The sequence below is a fragment of the Chamaea fasciata genome, unplaced genomic scaffold (assembly GCF_029207755.1).
Source record: "Chamaea fasciata isolate MVZ Bird 193981 ecotype frontalis unplaced genomic scaffold, bChaFas1.0.hap1 SCAF_3, whole genome shotgun sequence".
Classification (NCBI taxonomy): Eukaryota; Metazoa; Chordata; class Aves; order Passeriformes; family Sylviidae; genus Chamaea; species Chamaea fasciata.
Window position 1 is genome coordinate 29,992,650 of NW_027094088.1, and position 17,244 is coordinate 30,009,893.

A 17,244-nucleotide genomic window follows, 5' to 3' on the forward strand; every position below is an offset into this window, starting at 1 on the left:
GCGAAGACTGGAATACTTACAGTTAAGACATGGTTTGCCCACTCTTACTTCAGGGGAGAATTCAGTAAAAGGAGAATGGAAATAACTGTCTTTATGAGCTACCATTTGTTAATGAAGAACTACCTACCCTCTTTTTCAAAAAGCATATTACAGTGATGACTAAAGTTTTCTGTGTGTTTTGGAAGAACAAAAGTGAGCTGAAATATCACACTACTACAGGTTTTTTGGGGGGTCAAAATCAAGTAAGTGGTGTTTCAAAAACCATCTGAGATAGGCAGATTTTCTGCTGAAATAGAGTGATTTTCAACTAATGACTTCAACTACTCTTTTAATACTTACATCATTCAGTTCACCACTGGAAAGAAAGAGGAACTCCCAAGTAGCTCAGGACTTACCAGCTTGTAGCCAAATCTGTTCAAGAGTTGTCCACAGCTTCACAGGTCCCTGCTTCATTGTGCTGCTCTGCATAGTTATTTCAGACATGGCCTGTTCCAGTCTTGAAGCGGCGAGTGAAGAGGCTCGTTGTGATCCTATGAACCAACCAAACAACAATGTATTTTATACTTATTCAGGATATTTCTTTGACTGGATATTTGGGATATCTCTTTGTTAAAGCAGTGGGTCTGATCCTCCACTCACTGCATTGGTTTTATGTAATAAGAGCTCTGCTGAATTTTGGCATGGCAAACTGGAGAAGTATATTTTATGAAAGGTTAATTTACTGAAAAAAAGCCCATTGAATTATCCAAAGGCTGCAGCTCAAACAAGCAAATTAAGAGACAGTAATTTTATAAAGGTCTGCTTAGCATTCATCAAGGAAGCAACCATATTTTGCTCGTTTGGGAAGCAGAAGTCTAGCATCAAATATTTTCCACAAATACCTATTTTATAAGCAGAGTCATCATACAATTACAAAATGTGCCCCACTAAGGCAAAAAATTCATACAGCATTACAAGGTAGCTTAGCCCCACTCACACAGCACACACATTTCAAATGACATCAATGTTGTTCTGCTGATTTAGAGGCAGGGTGGTTTTTCATTTAACCTTGGGGAGCAGAGAGTTCAGAGTTTTGACTATATTACCCTTTAAGTGTGCACTGTAACAGTTACAAGAATAAAGTATTTGGCACCCACACCTCTGGGACAAAACATCACATCAAAAGCTTATCCCCCGAGGGCTAAATGGGCAGAAACCATGTTCTCCAATGCAGCAAGTGGGATTACACTGGTGAGCCAGCCTCTCAGAGGGGTATCGAGATGGTGGTAACAAAATAAGCTACAAACTGAGATTTCAGAGCTGACTTTGTAAAGCTTTGAGAAATAAACATTTTAATATACATAGGTTTCAATGTGATTTTATAGTTGATAAGCACTTTCTCTGGAGAGCTGCTGCGACTGAAGCACTTGTGTTGATTAGCATTAGTCTTGAATCTATCCTTACAGGCCGACCTCATAAACTACAAGATCCTAGAGTTAAAATCCCGCTTTTTCTCTCCCGCAGCCACGGGGCATAAGCACTTAATGGTCTCTCTGAGAGGGACAGCATGGTTTTCCAGCTGGAGGGTGCTCAAGAGAGAGAGGGTTGCCAAACCACACCTCCTCACCAGCCGACCGGCACATCACCCTGTGGTCCCCAGCCGCGGTCTCCCGGCCATCTCCGCTGCGGATGCTGAGCAGGGACCCAGCCTCCCGCCAGGCACGAGGGGAGGCACGTTTCTGCTTCACTCTCCCGTGCCAAGCACCTGCCCTTTGCAAGGCTGGACATGGCTGCAGCTTCTGCTTAAGCCGAAGTGAGCATGTCACGGCTTGGGAGAGACTACAAGTGCAACTCCAGGCCCAGAACTGCTATGGGAAATATTTGTCCTATTATCTCATCGCTAACTAATGTCATTCATTTCAAGCAGGAGAACTTCAAAACAGCCCTGCAGCAGGCGCCTCCCACGGCTCCCTTGGAAAATGCAAATGTGTTCTTCCCAGATGCATTTCTTAAATTCCTACATAGTTTCTAAGACATTCCTGATCTAATGTTCCAAGAGATGACAGTGCAGTAATGTAGCAATTCCGGCTTTAAGGATATGGATAAAAGCCATTCAGCTTTGCAGGGAGAATTTATCGTATTTATCAGTTTATTTAACTGATCCACCTTCAGCCTGTCTCACTGCACAAGATTCCTCCCCCGTCTTGCCCACTCACACTCCACTCCCCCATCTCTATCTCCAACCAGCAAGTATTTCACTGAAACTCCCAGAAATTCAAGTCAGACTACAACTGTTTGACACAGGGAAAACTACCAAGCATTTATCCCCAGCCATCCAAAACACTGACAGCTTCTCTGCAGTGCAGAGACAAGAAAATGGACACACGAACAGCTAGTGACATTATTAGCAGAGCTCTGAAGTCAGGGCAGACTTCTTGCCTTCTAGATCGGCAAACTTGGAAAAAATTACATGTGCTTTGTGGATTGTGCAGTCAGCTTAACCAGATTCTCATATTAGCATGCTTTGAATGCAACTTTCAGTACCACAGTTTTCTGCTAAGGCTGCCCTCTCCTAGAGAGGCTTTGTGGAGCTGTGTTTCTTGCATGCACCCAAACGCAATGCTGGGCTGTTTATGTGGGCAGATAGGCTGATATCTTATTCACATCCTACAGAGCTCAGAGAAATCCTCTTTTCCTTGCAAATCAATCCAAGAAAACTAAATCACCATAAGGCACCTTTGTGCATTTTGGAGGTTCACATGCTGCCTAAGTAGATCCAGTTAGAATTTTCTAAAGCATCCTTCCCTCACCAAGCAGACTTCACAGGAATATAACAGCATAGTTTCTCTCAAAGAAACCCAAGTTAGCTGCTCCTCATCTTATCTTCATTAGCCCAGCAGTTGCCAACAGGGGAATTTGAGACTGAGACTGATCCTGCCCAGTGCAGTGGGCATCTGCACAGCCAGACAAATGAGACCCAAGTTACTTAGCAATTTACATGGAGGCTTTTTGCATTAAACATCCCTTGGCATTCGAGTCCTTTGATGTTTACTTTCTTTTCCAGCCTATAAGAAGAAGCAAAATATTTTAGGCAGAGACCACGCCACTCCTGCTTGGCCTCAGACACAGCTACACTCCTTGCTCTAGACACATATATGCCAGATGATCAGGCTCTCTCCAAGCCAGTCCATACCCCACTTTTGCCACCGCTGTTCTTCCCCATCTCTGCTGGGATGCTCACAGCAGTTCTTAAAGCTTGCCTGACCAAATAAACTCTGTAAGAGAAGGTTTTTGCTAGCCTGGCTCTTCTGGACTGAAAGGAGCTCAGCCACATTCCTGAATCTCAGGCAAGCACTACAGTGCCCCTGGGGGTGGGCTGATAGCTACTGGAGCCACAAAAGGGTTTACCTCTAAGACACTATATCCTGAGAGAGGAGATCAGCATGTGCCACACTGGCAGGACTCTGACCTCAAGGGGTGGGGGGAGATGGAAGAACTTCAAGCAACATTAAAAAAAAAAAGGTATCCAAACATCTCATTATAAGATATCTCCTCCTAAAGAAACGAGCTAAAAAAACCTCCCCACAAAACCTGTCTCGCAGAACTTTAATGTCATGCCTCAAAATATATGCAAATGTTGGCATACGAAGATATCGTATCAATTCGTTATTTTAGTGCAGTCTCTTTCTCTACTTAACAGCTCTACTAGACAGAATATAGACTTCACATTTTACAATAAACCCCTCCACACACTTTGGAAACAACTCATGAAATAAAAAACTGATTTTGTTGTGATGAGCTCTGCACATAAGCCATACAAAATCTATCTAAATAATTTTAAAGCACTGTTCTAGGGTGTTTTAAGACCAAAAAGACCAAGTTTAATATTTTGCATTTATGAGAAAACTGTAATCAAAATAGAAATGTAGCTCATTAGATTTAGTAGGCTTAGAAGAAACACAGAACTCCCAAGCCTAAATCACTTCAGGCAAAAGCATTATAAGATAAGACTAAATCAGAAAAAGAATGAAACAGCAAGGCAGCTGACTGATATCAGCGAATTTAGTTAGGAACACTGCTTCAGTTAGGGGAAAATGAAGAAAATAAAGAGGAATTAATCTTTCTGGCAGCAAACCTAAAATTCTGGCACAGCAAATAATCTTATTGTGGTCTAGCTGAGGGAGAGGCCAGTGTCAAACCCGGCCACAGTAACCCCCACCCTTCAGTGATGAGCCCAGAGATGACAGAGCGCTTGCGCAGTGCAGCGATGCTGCTGCATGCTCCCGGGGGATTTCACAACAGACAGCACTGCCTGCTCCACAGCAACACAGAAATATCAGACCTCCTTCCTCCTTCAAAACAGGCAGCCACAGCCCCAGCTCTGGGGAAGCACACGGGCTAGAGCCGCACTCTCCAATCACACCAACTACTGTCTTCAAAGAGGCTCCCAAAAGGGACAGCAGACCCAGCTGCTTCCCTTCTGCAGATGGAGTACAGCAGCATCCAGAGCCTGCAGAGAAAGGAGCCACAGAGCCCTGCTGAAACCAGCCAGTGCCAGCCCCACACTAAGGTGGGTGGTGTAATTTCAGTATGAGCTCCATTCTTGCATCCATTGTGGGGGCAACCATGTTAGCATGGAAACCTGGATTCTCAAAGTGGAGGAGGAATATATTTCTTGGCTAAAACCAAACTGCATTCAGTGCAAATCACTTTAGGTGCATGGAAAGCTGATTCAAAGCTTGTACTTCACACTAATTTGCTTTCTGGCAGGCAGCACCATGGCACACAGCACAATTAAGACTCAGACAAACTCTAAGTCCCTAGAGATTCATGAGACTTAAGTGTTAGCTTTTTTTTCTTGTCCAGTTTCTGAGTGTGAGGTTCACTTTCTTTGCAGGTGTTTCTTCTACATCCACAAGGATATGCATTTGATTCCTCAAAAAACCCTCCAAGTTAAAAGGCAAGTTTCTCACAACATCATCTTATTTTGAGCTAGGGTTTTAAAGAAGTACCAAACATCAGGAGACTTATGACAAAAATCACAAGTCAGCAGCACTCTCTGAAAGCTTCCTTTCCCCCTTATTGCCAAACTGAACTTTGATGTCTCAGTTTTTTCCATCTGACTGTATCTGTTACTGTGAATATGTATTTACCATATAATAGAGCATCACAGGGTTTATGCACAAATCCCAAAGCAAATCACCATCTAATAGGAATTGACACTCACTCAGCTTTCCAAAACCAACAATAGCAGCTGGCTTGATCAGGACATCTAAAAAGAATTAAATAGGGAGGCAGGCTGAGGGAGGAATAGAATAAAAAAGAATTACACATCTCAGAGAGCTTTGTAAAAGAAAGCAGAAACTCCTCTCCGCGTTATGCATGAGGAAGCCAAGGTACAGAAAAACCTCAGTGACACATTCTACAGCAGAGCTGGCCATGAAGGCAGATCTGGACATCCTCATCCAGCAGCCCAGCAACATGGATGTGGTATGGGCCCACCACACTCTCCAAAGAAAATGAAACATTCAACTCTCACAAAAGCACATGTTTAGGACAGGAAACCACAAATCTCATTTCCTTACCAGAATCAGTGTCATGAGCATCTGGGAGGGTGAGATGCAGTCCATTATGCTTTTTGATTACTGGTGTTTCGGTCACACTACTTCCTTTCTCAGAGCCACTGTAAAGAAACAAAATTCTGTTACCTGTACATCTCTCAGTGGAGAAACGTTCCCCTAAAGCAGGCCATAGTTTAGCTGCCAGGGGAAGTGAAAAATCAAGGTTTCCAGTCGCAAGAAATCAGCTTACTGAATGTATTAATACCTGCCCCACTGTCAATGGACAGGAAGCTCAGAGACTGCCCAGCAGGGGTATTTAGTTTATTTGGCTATAGGGAGTCTTTGCAAACCACTGGACAAGAAACACGCTGGCAGCTACAAGTCAGACTGGAGGAGGCCCACTTGCAGATCCACACCCAGCAAGAACCACCATCTCTTCGGCTACTCTGCGGAACAATTTGTTCACAGGTCTGCTGTGCTGATCCTTTGAAACAGACCAATTACCACCTTCCACCTGGGTGCTAATTTCTTCATATTTTCATTTCAAAGGGCTTATTTTCTCCTCTTCCACCTTTGTTCTGTTCAAAAAGAGGAGGAAGATAAAAGCTACCAGATAGCACCACTTTATGAAATAGGGAATCTCTGGTCTGTTCTTCTACTAGACTTCTGTCCTCACAGGAGAGGCTGTACAAAGAGAAACTCACCAAGAAAAATCATGCGCCTAACAAAAAATCACTTAACACAGATCTCCTGAGCCTTCCTGTCACCACATAGTCTGCCATCCCCCAAGGATCAGTGGTGATGATATCTCCTCTCATCATCCATTAAGGGATGAAATACCAAAAGGAAAAGTGACTGCCCTGGCTACTTTTTCTGGCATGCTTCCAAGCCTTCAGCTCAGCCTTTGGACAATATTCCTTCCAGGAAGCAAGCTGTCAGAGAGACATGATTGGTGTAGATGACCCCATCTTTCAGTCTGATGAGTCCTCTGGTAGGGTTTGCACAGAATTCACTTGAATCTGCATTGACCTAGCAGAAGAGTAAGTTTGGGTCTGCTATTTGGTTTTAAACGTGATTAGTCTGTTATCACAAAAAAAACCCAGCAAAAGACAAACCAAGTCTTGTTCTTCCCAGCTAACTACCTAAGACTGAATGCCACTTACTGTCATTCATCATAACAGCAATCATATTTACAGGAGCTAAATAACCTTTTACTTGGGCTTTGGGATCAAACATAATGGTTTGTGTTAATGCACTCTGAATTCTTGGGCACTGGACTGCACCAATCTCTGTCCTTGAATGGGCCTCCCTTGTCTTCCACACTGGTTTCCACACTGATAACTCATTTGAGACTACCTGTAGTCTCTGTAGTGACACATAAAAGGGAAAATTAAATTATCTGTCCTATGCCTCAGCCTCACCTAGACAGTATTGACACAAAAATAAGTGCCCTGGCCAGGAGCTGCTGGTGGAACTGTATGGACAACTCTTACTCCTGAGTATGCAGGAATAAGGCAGCTGCACTTCCAAATATTACTGCCATGAGGCAAGTGCTACCTTAATGCAGCAGCCACCACCATGGAATCACTGTTCAGGCACATGCTGAAACACTGGTTAATACACTATACTCCTACTCTAAGGACAGGTGAAGGAAAATCCAAGGCTGAAAACCCAGTGTAATGCATTGTGCAGAAGAGCCACTCCCAATGGCTTTGTTATCCCAACTACCCTTTAAAAGCTGCAGTACAGTACAAAGCCTTCAGCCAAGAAAGCTTTTTGATGCAACATGGAAGAGATAGTAGCCAGATGATTTACTTTTTACATACAGCAAGGGAAAGGCTGACAGCAGGACAGCAGGACATCTACTGCTCATGTTTTTGAAACGTATTTGAGACAGTGGACAAACTGGTGACAAAAATGCTGAGCAGAACACTTGGTTGTGAGACTGCAGAGGCACCAGTGTGTCAGAGAGAAGACAGGGGACTTGAACAGGGCATATGGATAGCTGCTGGGGATAAAATATTGGGCCCTGAAAGACTTTTTAGTCCGTCAGAGTCACAGTAAGATTGCAAAGCCAGGAAACAGGCCAGACAAACGCACCTAAAGTGCAATTTAATTGTGTAGGCAATTATCTACTGATTGAACCAGTAAAGAGTACTGAGGGCAACAGCTCTCAACTTTGTGTAAATACAACCTTCTCTTTTGCAAGAGGCCCTAAAAACGTCTTTGTCCAAGTCTCACCGATAAGAATTCCCCTTAAGTTCCTTTGCAAGCCCTACCCAAAATACTTTACATATTTGTTAGCTGATACTGCTGCAATTTGCTAAATACAAGGGGCTCCCTGGGTCACTGAATCCAGTCTAAAACTGCAGGTAGGAAGCTGATTCTTGTTACCTTTCCAGTAGTATTTCTTAATAAAAAGTACTTCATGATGTATTTTTTGAGAAAGGAAAAAGAAAAGCCCTGCTGGGAATAGCAGTGAAATAGATATTAGAGTTTTTAAAAGCAAAAGCAAAGCAACTTGTTTTGTTTAGGCTTCTATGGCTAAAGCTTATCAAAAGCCTCTAAAGCTATCACATCTTGGGTTTTTAAGTATAAGAGCCAAAGCACAGCTTGGGATCCAAATGCAGTCCAAATGGCTGAACTAGTTATTTGTCTGTTTTCCAAAGTACTCTCTACAGTCTCAGGCTTGCAGCCCGCCCCCCTGCAAGAGTAAATCTTCCTCAGTCATAATTGTTCAGTGTGGATTTGATCAGCTTCATGAGGACTACTCATGGGTATAAAGATTATTCATGTGAGAGGTACATGATTGAATCCTTAGCTAAAGATACTAAGGCCTAAGGAAAACAGTGACTCAAGTCTGTAAGAGACCACTGTTGCTATGTAAATATCTTGATTTTTGTATTTGGTTTGCTGCTCATTAGCAAAACCAACAAGAATTTCTAATAACCCCTCAAGGACAACTTGTACATAGACATGCACCATTCTGTACATATACTTCTGGAGTTTATAAAGCTTATGCAAAGGCATACAGAAATTGGGGAATGACTCAGGCTACATCACCCTGCTGTCTTGACTGCTGCCATCAAGCATGTTATCCTTCTCATCAAACACAACCCCTGTGGACATTATGGCTGAGGGATCTTGGTATAACATTCCCAAGACACTGATACCTTGACTAGGACAATATCCTAAGGGTGTGGGAAGGAGAAAAACCCAACTCAGTATTTTCCACACTTTCTGAACTTTACCTTTCAGTGGGGCAGCAGATGAAAGGGAGGAAACAGGGAACGCAGCATTGTGTGAATGCAGGTTTACAAGGACAAGGGAAGGGAGAAAGATCCTTCCTTTCTTTCTTTGCCCAGTTAGCACCAGGCTGTGCAACCAGCGTGCAACTACAGCATATGAGTTTGGCACTGCGCCTTCCCTTGGCTTACTCCCTTCAGGGCTGTGTCACCCCCACACATTCCTGGGTGGTGCCAACTACTGCAGACTCTGAACAATAGCTGATGAAAGCTCAGCACTATCGGGGAGAAAGAAAATCTGCCCTCCATTCTGGGCATCCAAATATGGATAGAGATGTTTAGACCTTTGGTTCAGAAACTCATGGTTCAAACTGCTTCTTCAATATTGGAACATTGAGGTTTTAGTGGGTTTTTTTGTTGTTTTTTTTTTTTTTTTTTTTTTTTTTAAACAATGGCTATTAAAATCTTCCCTTTCTTTAAAATCACTTCTAGAAATATTATTTATCTTTTAAACAGTGCCGTTTACCACCCTTCTTGCAAAATAACTCAAGTATCTAGAACATTATAAAGATAACTACATTGCTAATAACAAGGTGGAACTTGCTACAGTGGAGAAAGCCTACCTGTGCTGTAAAACATTGTATACCATCTGCCACATCTGCAACATATGTCTGCATGTCACCAGAGCCTCTTCAGGTCCTTTATGTATCCATTCCAGTTTTACTTTGGTGAAGAGTAAGCTGCAAGATGAAAAAGAGTAACTCCCGTTTTATTGGCATCTCATAAAAGTAGAGAATCAGTATCACTCCAGTGAGATCCTGGCAGGCAGCATTTTTACTTGCTTTGTACGTGCAGTAATAAAAGAAAACACTGTAGCACAAAACATTTCATTTGGCTCAACTTTGATTCCCCACAAGGAGATGAGAGGATTAACAATATTCCTCAGCTGCAGTCAAATTTGCGTCACAAAGCTGGCAGGACAGTGTTAAATGCAAAGCATTGCAAAGCCAACAAGGTGAAATATATACCAAGCCTCATTTTATTTTGAACAGTATTAAAAACAGGAGAAAAAAGAATTCCCATAATACATACTCCCAGGCTGTTTTCTTAGTCTGGCATGTTCTTATAGCACTGGCTTATATAATAAATTTCAGACAAAAACCCCAGCACACTTAACATACACAGATAATTATGTAATGCCTCACAGGAAGGAAACACTTTTTCTTAACCCCAGCTGGGAATCATCTCATGCCCCTAGGCAAGACAGCTGATAGCCTTGTACATTCTTGTTCTAGGTAGTGTAACTGCTGCTACTATTCTTAAACCTAGAGAACATGTACTTGCACAGACCAGTGGAATTCAGCAGAATTGGGTCACACAGAGGTTAGAAGACAGATTTGGCAATGACACAACCTACCACTTGCTGCCAGCATGGCTTTTAACACCATCCTTCACTACACCCATTTTATCTTGATTGTGAAGATGATTTAATTTATTTCTTTTATGTTAATGCAAACTTACTTTTCTGTTTTAAATGTTTTCATAAAGTCCAACATCAACATAATTTTAATTCACTTGATATGGCTAGCAATTAATCCACTGGAAGCACATATGTGTACATATATGCATACAACAGCTGAATGTTAAAAATCCTAGAAACAGTTTTATGAATGTGACCTGCAGGCTTCTGAGGAATCCAAGCTACTTCATAAAGAGAAAAGAGCAACTGCATATACGATGTTAGAGAAGAATTTGCAGCTGAGTAAGAGATCCTTCACTTGGAATAATTAGAACTCTAGTGCCAAGACTGTGTGGTGCATACCTACAGGAATGTGCTAAAACGGCTGTTCCGTTTGGCACTAAAAAACATTAGGGTGGACATTTTTGATCTGGGTTTCTTGTTTGGTTGGTTGGTTGGTTTTTCTTTGAGGTGTGGGGGTGATAGTGACTAAAATGTAGCCCAACTATATCAACTGCTATAGTGAAGTCTGCTCATGGCTGCTGCTACAATTTGACCTGGTAGAAAAAGCGCTCAACTAAATTCCTCAGGTACAAACTTTGACTAGGAAAGGCAGATCAAGATTCAGAATCAAGGGAATTTGTCTTTACCCTTTACTATTACATACCTATTCTATATCTTTGATTTTCTTGTTACTGGTGCGAGCGAAACAAATAGCGGTAAGAACATCATCATCTCTTAGAGATGGTGACCCCCTAACTGAGAGGAAATGCCTTCATGATTCAGGTATTTGAGGCTAAAACACAGACTGATCAAAATTTTGCTGGGACAAAGACGTAAGAGTGGATGGATGCACAGTTAATAAAAATAAGTCTGAATTCAAAGGAGTGGTTAGCAATGGAACTGGCCAGTGATGCCTGCTGCTCTGTATTCACAGGGAACTGGGCTCATAAGAATAAAGCTTGTTTCAATACAACAGAATACAGAATCAATCACTTGGGTATAAGAATCAATCACTTGGGTACATATCACACTAGAAAGATGGGAAGTTACACTCTGGAGTGCAATGATATCAAAAAAAGACGTGAAGTTCCTGAGCAACAATGCAATTAAAAGGTCAAACAACCCTCAGAATCCATATACAGAAATGTAATCAGGTAGGAGCTGGAAGATGTGGCTATTCTTGATCAGAGCATCAGCAAGACACTTACTACAGTTCTGTTTCTAGTTCTTGCTCTGTGATTCCAGAATATGACTAAAAATGGGATATGGTTCAGAAAATGGTTCTGCAAGTGATGAGGGCTAGATAAATGTATTTCATCAGAGGCTTGAGAAGCTCAGTTTATTCGCTCTAATCACGAAGCAGCAAAGAAATCATTTTGCCCCAGCCTGCAAGCATCTACATGAAGTGTCTCATTGTGAGTCTTTGATGTAAAAGAAAAGATACAGAGAATCTAAGAATTTGTTGGAAGCTGAAACTAGTCAAATGGAAATTTATAAGTAAATGCATTCACGTAACTATCAAGGAAAATAATCTTTGCAGCAACTACCTTGTGTGAACAGTAAATTCTGTAGTCATTAAAGCCTTTTCAGCAAGGCAGGATAACATCTGGAAAGCAATGGTAGTGCACAAATAGAAGCTGTGGGTTTGATGCATAGGCTCATGAGTGAGTTTCTTTGGGCTGCACTGTGCAGAGGGGTGAGACTGCATTACCTTCCTTCTGGAAGTTACTCTATTAAAAATATTCTTCTACTCCTAGAAACAAGCACATTGAACAATTTATGCTATTTTAAGCATACAGAATAGTTTTCAATCCACTACAAACTTTCAAAATGAAAGACCTTCTAAAGCACTGTACAGCCCTCCCTGCAGCAGAATGGTGGTCAAGAAGATGAAGGCCCAGAGACCAGTTGTATTACATCCCAGAATAACACCACACTTCTCAACATGCTAAGACACCACACCACTCAGTATTAATTAAACAGAAGAACCTATTAACAGTCAAACTTCTGGACAGCAGGGTTATATTAAAGACTCCTTCTCCTTTTTACATTAGTAGGGACATAGATGGCTTATCAGCAGGCAAATAAAATCACTACATAATATCTTTATGCATTGCAGTTAAACATTAAAAGGACAAAGCAAGCATTTCCTCACTCTGCTGTTTGCTGCTTACAGTGAATATATGTCAAGTGCTCTGGATGAAGACGCAATGTTCTATCTCAGGAGAGAGAACAACTAATGAAACCGGGGGAAAAACAAGTCTCTCACAGAAACATAACGAAGCCTCAGCACAATACTATCACGAGTTGTAAGGCACAGGCACACTACAGGATCTTGGAGATACCATGGCCTACTAGCTGTTGCGACAATTCACCTTGGGAATAGCGTTATCCATGTTATTGTGTAGTGTTATAATGAATCAAACCAAAAGACAAATTGGAAGAATGTAAGAAGCAAAAGGAATCAAACCATACCAGTGGCAGTAATAAACAATACAATTAAACATGGTAACTAGAAGGTGGAAATACAATCAGGGTATCAGGCTGCATGTGCTATAGGCCATTAGTATTTCTCAGTTTCTAATAAGCTTTGTAGCAGTGAAACCAGATAAGTAAATACACAGAGAAAACAGTGAAGTTGTACCACTTATCTCAAGCTTATAATTTTATTACTGAGCTAGCACTCTTGCTGCTCATAAATCTAATGTGTATTGTGTCCAATCAGTGTCTGTGCACAATTTCAGGGGCATAAATAAAAATTACTTACGCACAGATCTCACCTTATTGTATTTCTTAATATCATTGTACATTCGTATGATGCTTGTAGTACTAAGCAGTGCAGACTTTTAAAAAGATTCAACATATAAAAATAGCCCCAAGATTATCAATATAGTCATTGGTAATTCTATTAGCCTGTGAATATTAAAACAGACTTGGGCTAAAGCAAGAATATAAATTCCTACTACATAAGCATAGGAAAATGGAGCAAAAAAAAAATCCACAAATCATTCTTGTAATGCGTATGATTTCAGGGACAGTACCAATGGAAAATAACCAGAACTTAGTCTTGATACGAGACTCTAAGCTCCCTCTCAGAAGAGGTTTTCTTTTGTGGTGCATATGGACAGTATGCAAAGGCTTTTTTTCTCTAATGGAACACGAGGTTCCTGCCAGAAGCAAACACACCCACCTCTCATTTTATCACATTAACTCCGGCAAATTAAAATCCAGATACAGTTGAATTTGGTAAGACCTTAGGTTCTAAAAATTCAAAATTAATTCAAAATGAGATTTCCCAAGTATCAAAATTTCAATAGTATAAATTACCATATCACTGTAATATGTCACACCTTGACAAAAAAGGTAGAGACTGGAATCTTGGAAGACCTACAAAAACTTTCAGAAGCCATCAAGCTACTTTGGTTGATTCCAGAAGCCATTCAACACTTGTCTTCATGAAGACTGATTTCAGTTGCTTATGATGTCTCACAGCCTGGCCAAATACACCCATCTAGCACTTCCAAGAGTCTTCTAATCCTACATGGCTAAATGCTCAGCCTTTAAGTTCTTTAATATTACCCATGAAGCAAAGAGGCAATTCTTTCCCATCCCTGAAAATGTAATTACTGAGGTTTAATAGCTAATATTTATTATCAGAAGATCTCACAAGGGCATATGTATACTATAAATGCTTATGAGCACATCTGTGCAAGTTTTAAGTTGCTGTGTATAGCAATAACCAATTAACGACTTTATGGATGCTCTAGGACTTTATAAGATTTATTAATCAGTTAATTATTGGGATTTTTAAAACCTGCTTTAAAATGGAGTTCTCAGTGTCAAATGTAGCCCTTGACTACATATTTATACAGCATCACAGTGGGATCTCTTATCACTTGACAAGCAATAAATAATGCCAGTATTATAACAAACAATAACACCTTCCACTCATTTCAAGGTTGAGTAACTAAATTAGGACTAATGAGTATTATGTAGTCATTTGTCTATATATTTTGCCATTCACTGTCTGTTTAAAATCCCTCCAGTTTGTGAGAGCTTGTCAGCAGCTTCTCAAAGATCTCCAGGTCTTCGAGCTTTACCAGATCGGTGCTGTCATTCCCCGAAGTCTTTCATTATTTATCCAGATTTGTCTACCTACACACGCAGCTGCTGGGTTATTTTGGATTCTGAATACAAAGGAAACAAAACAAACCACCAAAACAGGCAGCAGTGTATCCTAATTCACCAGACAATTGTGTACATTAGCATGAAGCTACTGAGCTTCTTCAGCTAATATGTGTACTTTGTTCCTCTGTTAAAGGATGGGATGCATGTGCCTGCTGGTTTGTACAGACGTTTGCTCGGAGACTGAAACCAGTGATAGCCCCAAGAGCCGCAAATGCAGTTTGAGTGTCCGGGTGAAGGGGTGTGGAGCAGCAAAGTGCCACTGAACAGCAGAGACCACCTCAACCTACTACTTCTCTGAAGTCCAGATACATATTCCACACCAGAGACAATGAAAAGCAGGGGACTGACACAATCTGGATGAGTGGAAGACTCAAGTATGCCCTCTGACAAACTGCAAGGTGTGGATTCAAACCCCCAACACTTTGATCCTCTTGAATCAGTTTCTTCTCCTTCAAGGAAATGGATACAAAAGGAGGATACAGGTGAATACAGGACACAAACTGATCTGACAGAGCTGGAAAGAGGATGAAAGAGACAAGAAAAATGATCAAAGTTTTGGAACGCTTTGGATATACAGAGATAGTAAAAAGACTTTGCAGCCTGAAAAAGAGGCTGAGAGAAGAGATGACAGATTTATAAAATCATTAACAGCATGAAGAAGACCAGGAAGTCAAAGCAATCTGTGTTGTTTCAATGAAAGAAAGAATATCCAATAAAGCAATCAAACCATGGATTTAAAATGAGCAAACAAAGGGCTTTTTCATACAACACAAAAGTAAAGTGCAAAACCCATTGCTGCAGGACGTTCTGGAGCAGACACAAATATGTTCAAAAAGGGATTAGATAAATTCACAGATGACAGGCCCATCAGGGGCATTAAAGACAATCTAATGCAACCTCCGGCTCCAAGAGCTCAACCTCTGGCTCCAAGAGCCTCTGAGCCAATCTGCTGACAGAAAAGGGGATCACATATGAGGGGTAGGATCATCCTATGCTAGGTTTCTGTACGCTTTTCCCTGTGCATTCACCAGATGCCCTACTGAAGCCAGACAAGCCCTTAGTTTGATCAAGAACGGCCACTCTTACATTTTGATACGGCAGGAAAATGATTGCAGCCCATGTTCTTTTTATAACCCAGATTGTCTAGTCTTGTTTTATCTGCCAGTGGAACTGTAGTATCATCACAGAAAATCAGTTACTCAGTTTCCCTGTTATTGAGTTTAGCTTCAGTGGTGAGTCACCTAAATAAGTCAATTAGATAATGGATAGTCTTTCACCATATGGTTTCATTAACCTTCCTACAACACCTGCTAATGCCCTAGCCAAATTATGAATAAGAAAAAAAGGAGACAAAATTGGGGAGCTGCTTTTAATCTCCTGTATTTTTGTTGATAAAAATCAACATCAAAGTTGCTGTCTTCTCAAATAACTCTGCTTCTTGCAGTCTCCTGACATTTAAGGGCACATTCTCTAGTTAAATTAATGCCAGCAACTCTGACTGCAACCTCCTTTTATAACTTCATGCTGTGGCATGTTATCTATCACTTTCCCAACAAAAATAAATTGATCATATACTTTTACAGACATACAGTCCTAATTTTTATGGCTCCCTGCCCAGTTAGCCCCCAATATGAACAAAAAAATAAAAAAACCAAGAAATCTGTCACCATGCCCAAAGAATTACTGACTTCATCTTCCTAATCAAAGCTGCCATCTCCTCCTTTAGAAGAAAGCCCTACCCTGAGACCAGTCCTGCACAACAACAGCAATTCAGCTAATGTTGCTCCACAAACAATGACGGCTACAGCATAGCATGGAAACAACTTCCAGGGTGGTAGATTCTAAGCTATTTAAAAGTTAACACGATGGAGACAATTTGCTACGCTCAGCCTCTTGGCACAAGGCACCTAGAAGGTTCTTGCTTAGAGAGAAGGAGGGAAACACAAAAATAGGTGATCAGGAAAGCCAAGATTGCAGCTCAAACTGTAGGAGACTGCAAAGCAAAAGCAAGGGAGCAGTCACTGACATGGCTCAAGCTCTGGATGTTTTTCCTTGGACTGCCTCCTCCTGTAAGCTGCAGCTTGCACCTAATGGCAGAAGGGCCTCCTGTCTGTCAGGTGAAGCTCGTGCCCATAGACTGTGCTGCATAACTCTGCACAGACCCAAATGCTTCTTCCCAAGACAAACATGTGCAACCAGTCCAGCAATCTCATGCACTTATTTCAGCATTCAGGTCCATCAGATTAATTTCTGATACAGAGAGCAAATATGATACTATGAATATTTATGTGGTCCATTCAGAAAGTGCCCCTTACATCTAAAGGGTATCTTGTAACAAACCTCCTTTATCTGCTAAAACCAGGTTGGTTGTCACTTGAAGGAAAAGCAACAATTAAGTAATAGTCTGGAAAAAGTAAGCTGATTTGCTTGGAAAGAAAAAAACAAAACCAGAAGACACTGAAAGTCTTCTTTATCTTCACTGGTCTTCAGTATCAAGACATATCTAGTCATACCCAAGAAAAGAAGGCAAGAAAAAAGGGTGATAAGAACTACTGGCTGCATTCCTTTTACTTAAGTAATTACTTTTGAATGCCAGACTTGTGGTATTTTGCTTTTTATTAAGAATGTAGGAAGCAAATTGTTAGCAGAGTTGATAAAAATGCTTGTCTCACCTGGTTACATAGAACCCTTTGGGTGATACACCTGAAAAGAGTTATCTTCCTCTCACCCCGATAAAGAATTGTCAACAAAACAATTTTGTACTATCACAAATCATTTGTATTTCAGTCCATATCTTGCCTGAATAAAA

The 17,244-nt window shown here is 41.1% G+C and overlaps 1 protein-coding gene across 7 annotated transcripts in view; it reads right to left on the reverse strand.

Annotated features, from left to right (window-relative positions):
• TTC7A (tetratricopeptide repeat domain 7A) overlaps positions 1-17,244 on the reverse strand; it is a 168,215-nt gene that overhangs the window by 47,790 nt on the left and 103,181 nt on the right. For all 7 annotated transcript variants that reach the window (XR_010719970.1, XM_066178467.1, XM_066178471.1 and 4 more), the window contains 3 exons: positions 9,409-9,525; positions 5,565-5,662; positions 396-530 (listed from right to left, as the gene is read on the reverse strand). Coding sequence is in view for 6 of the 7 variants with exons in the window: in XM_066178467.1 (XP_066034564.1) it covers positions 396-530; positions 5,565-5,662; positions 9,409-9,525 (350 nt within the window). In the remaining variant the exon portion in view is untranslated. The remainder of the gene's footprint in view (positions 1-395; positions 531-5,564; positions 5,663-9,408; positions 9,526-17,244) is intronic.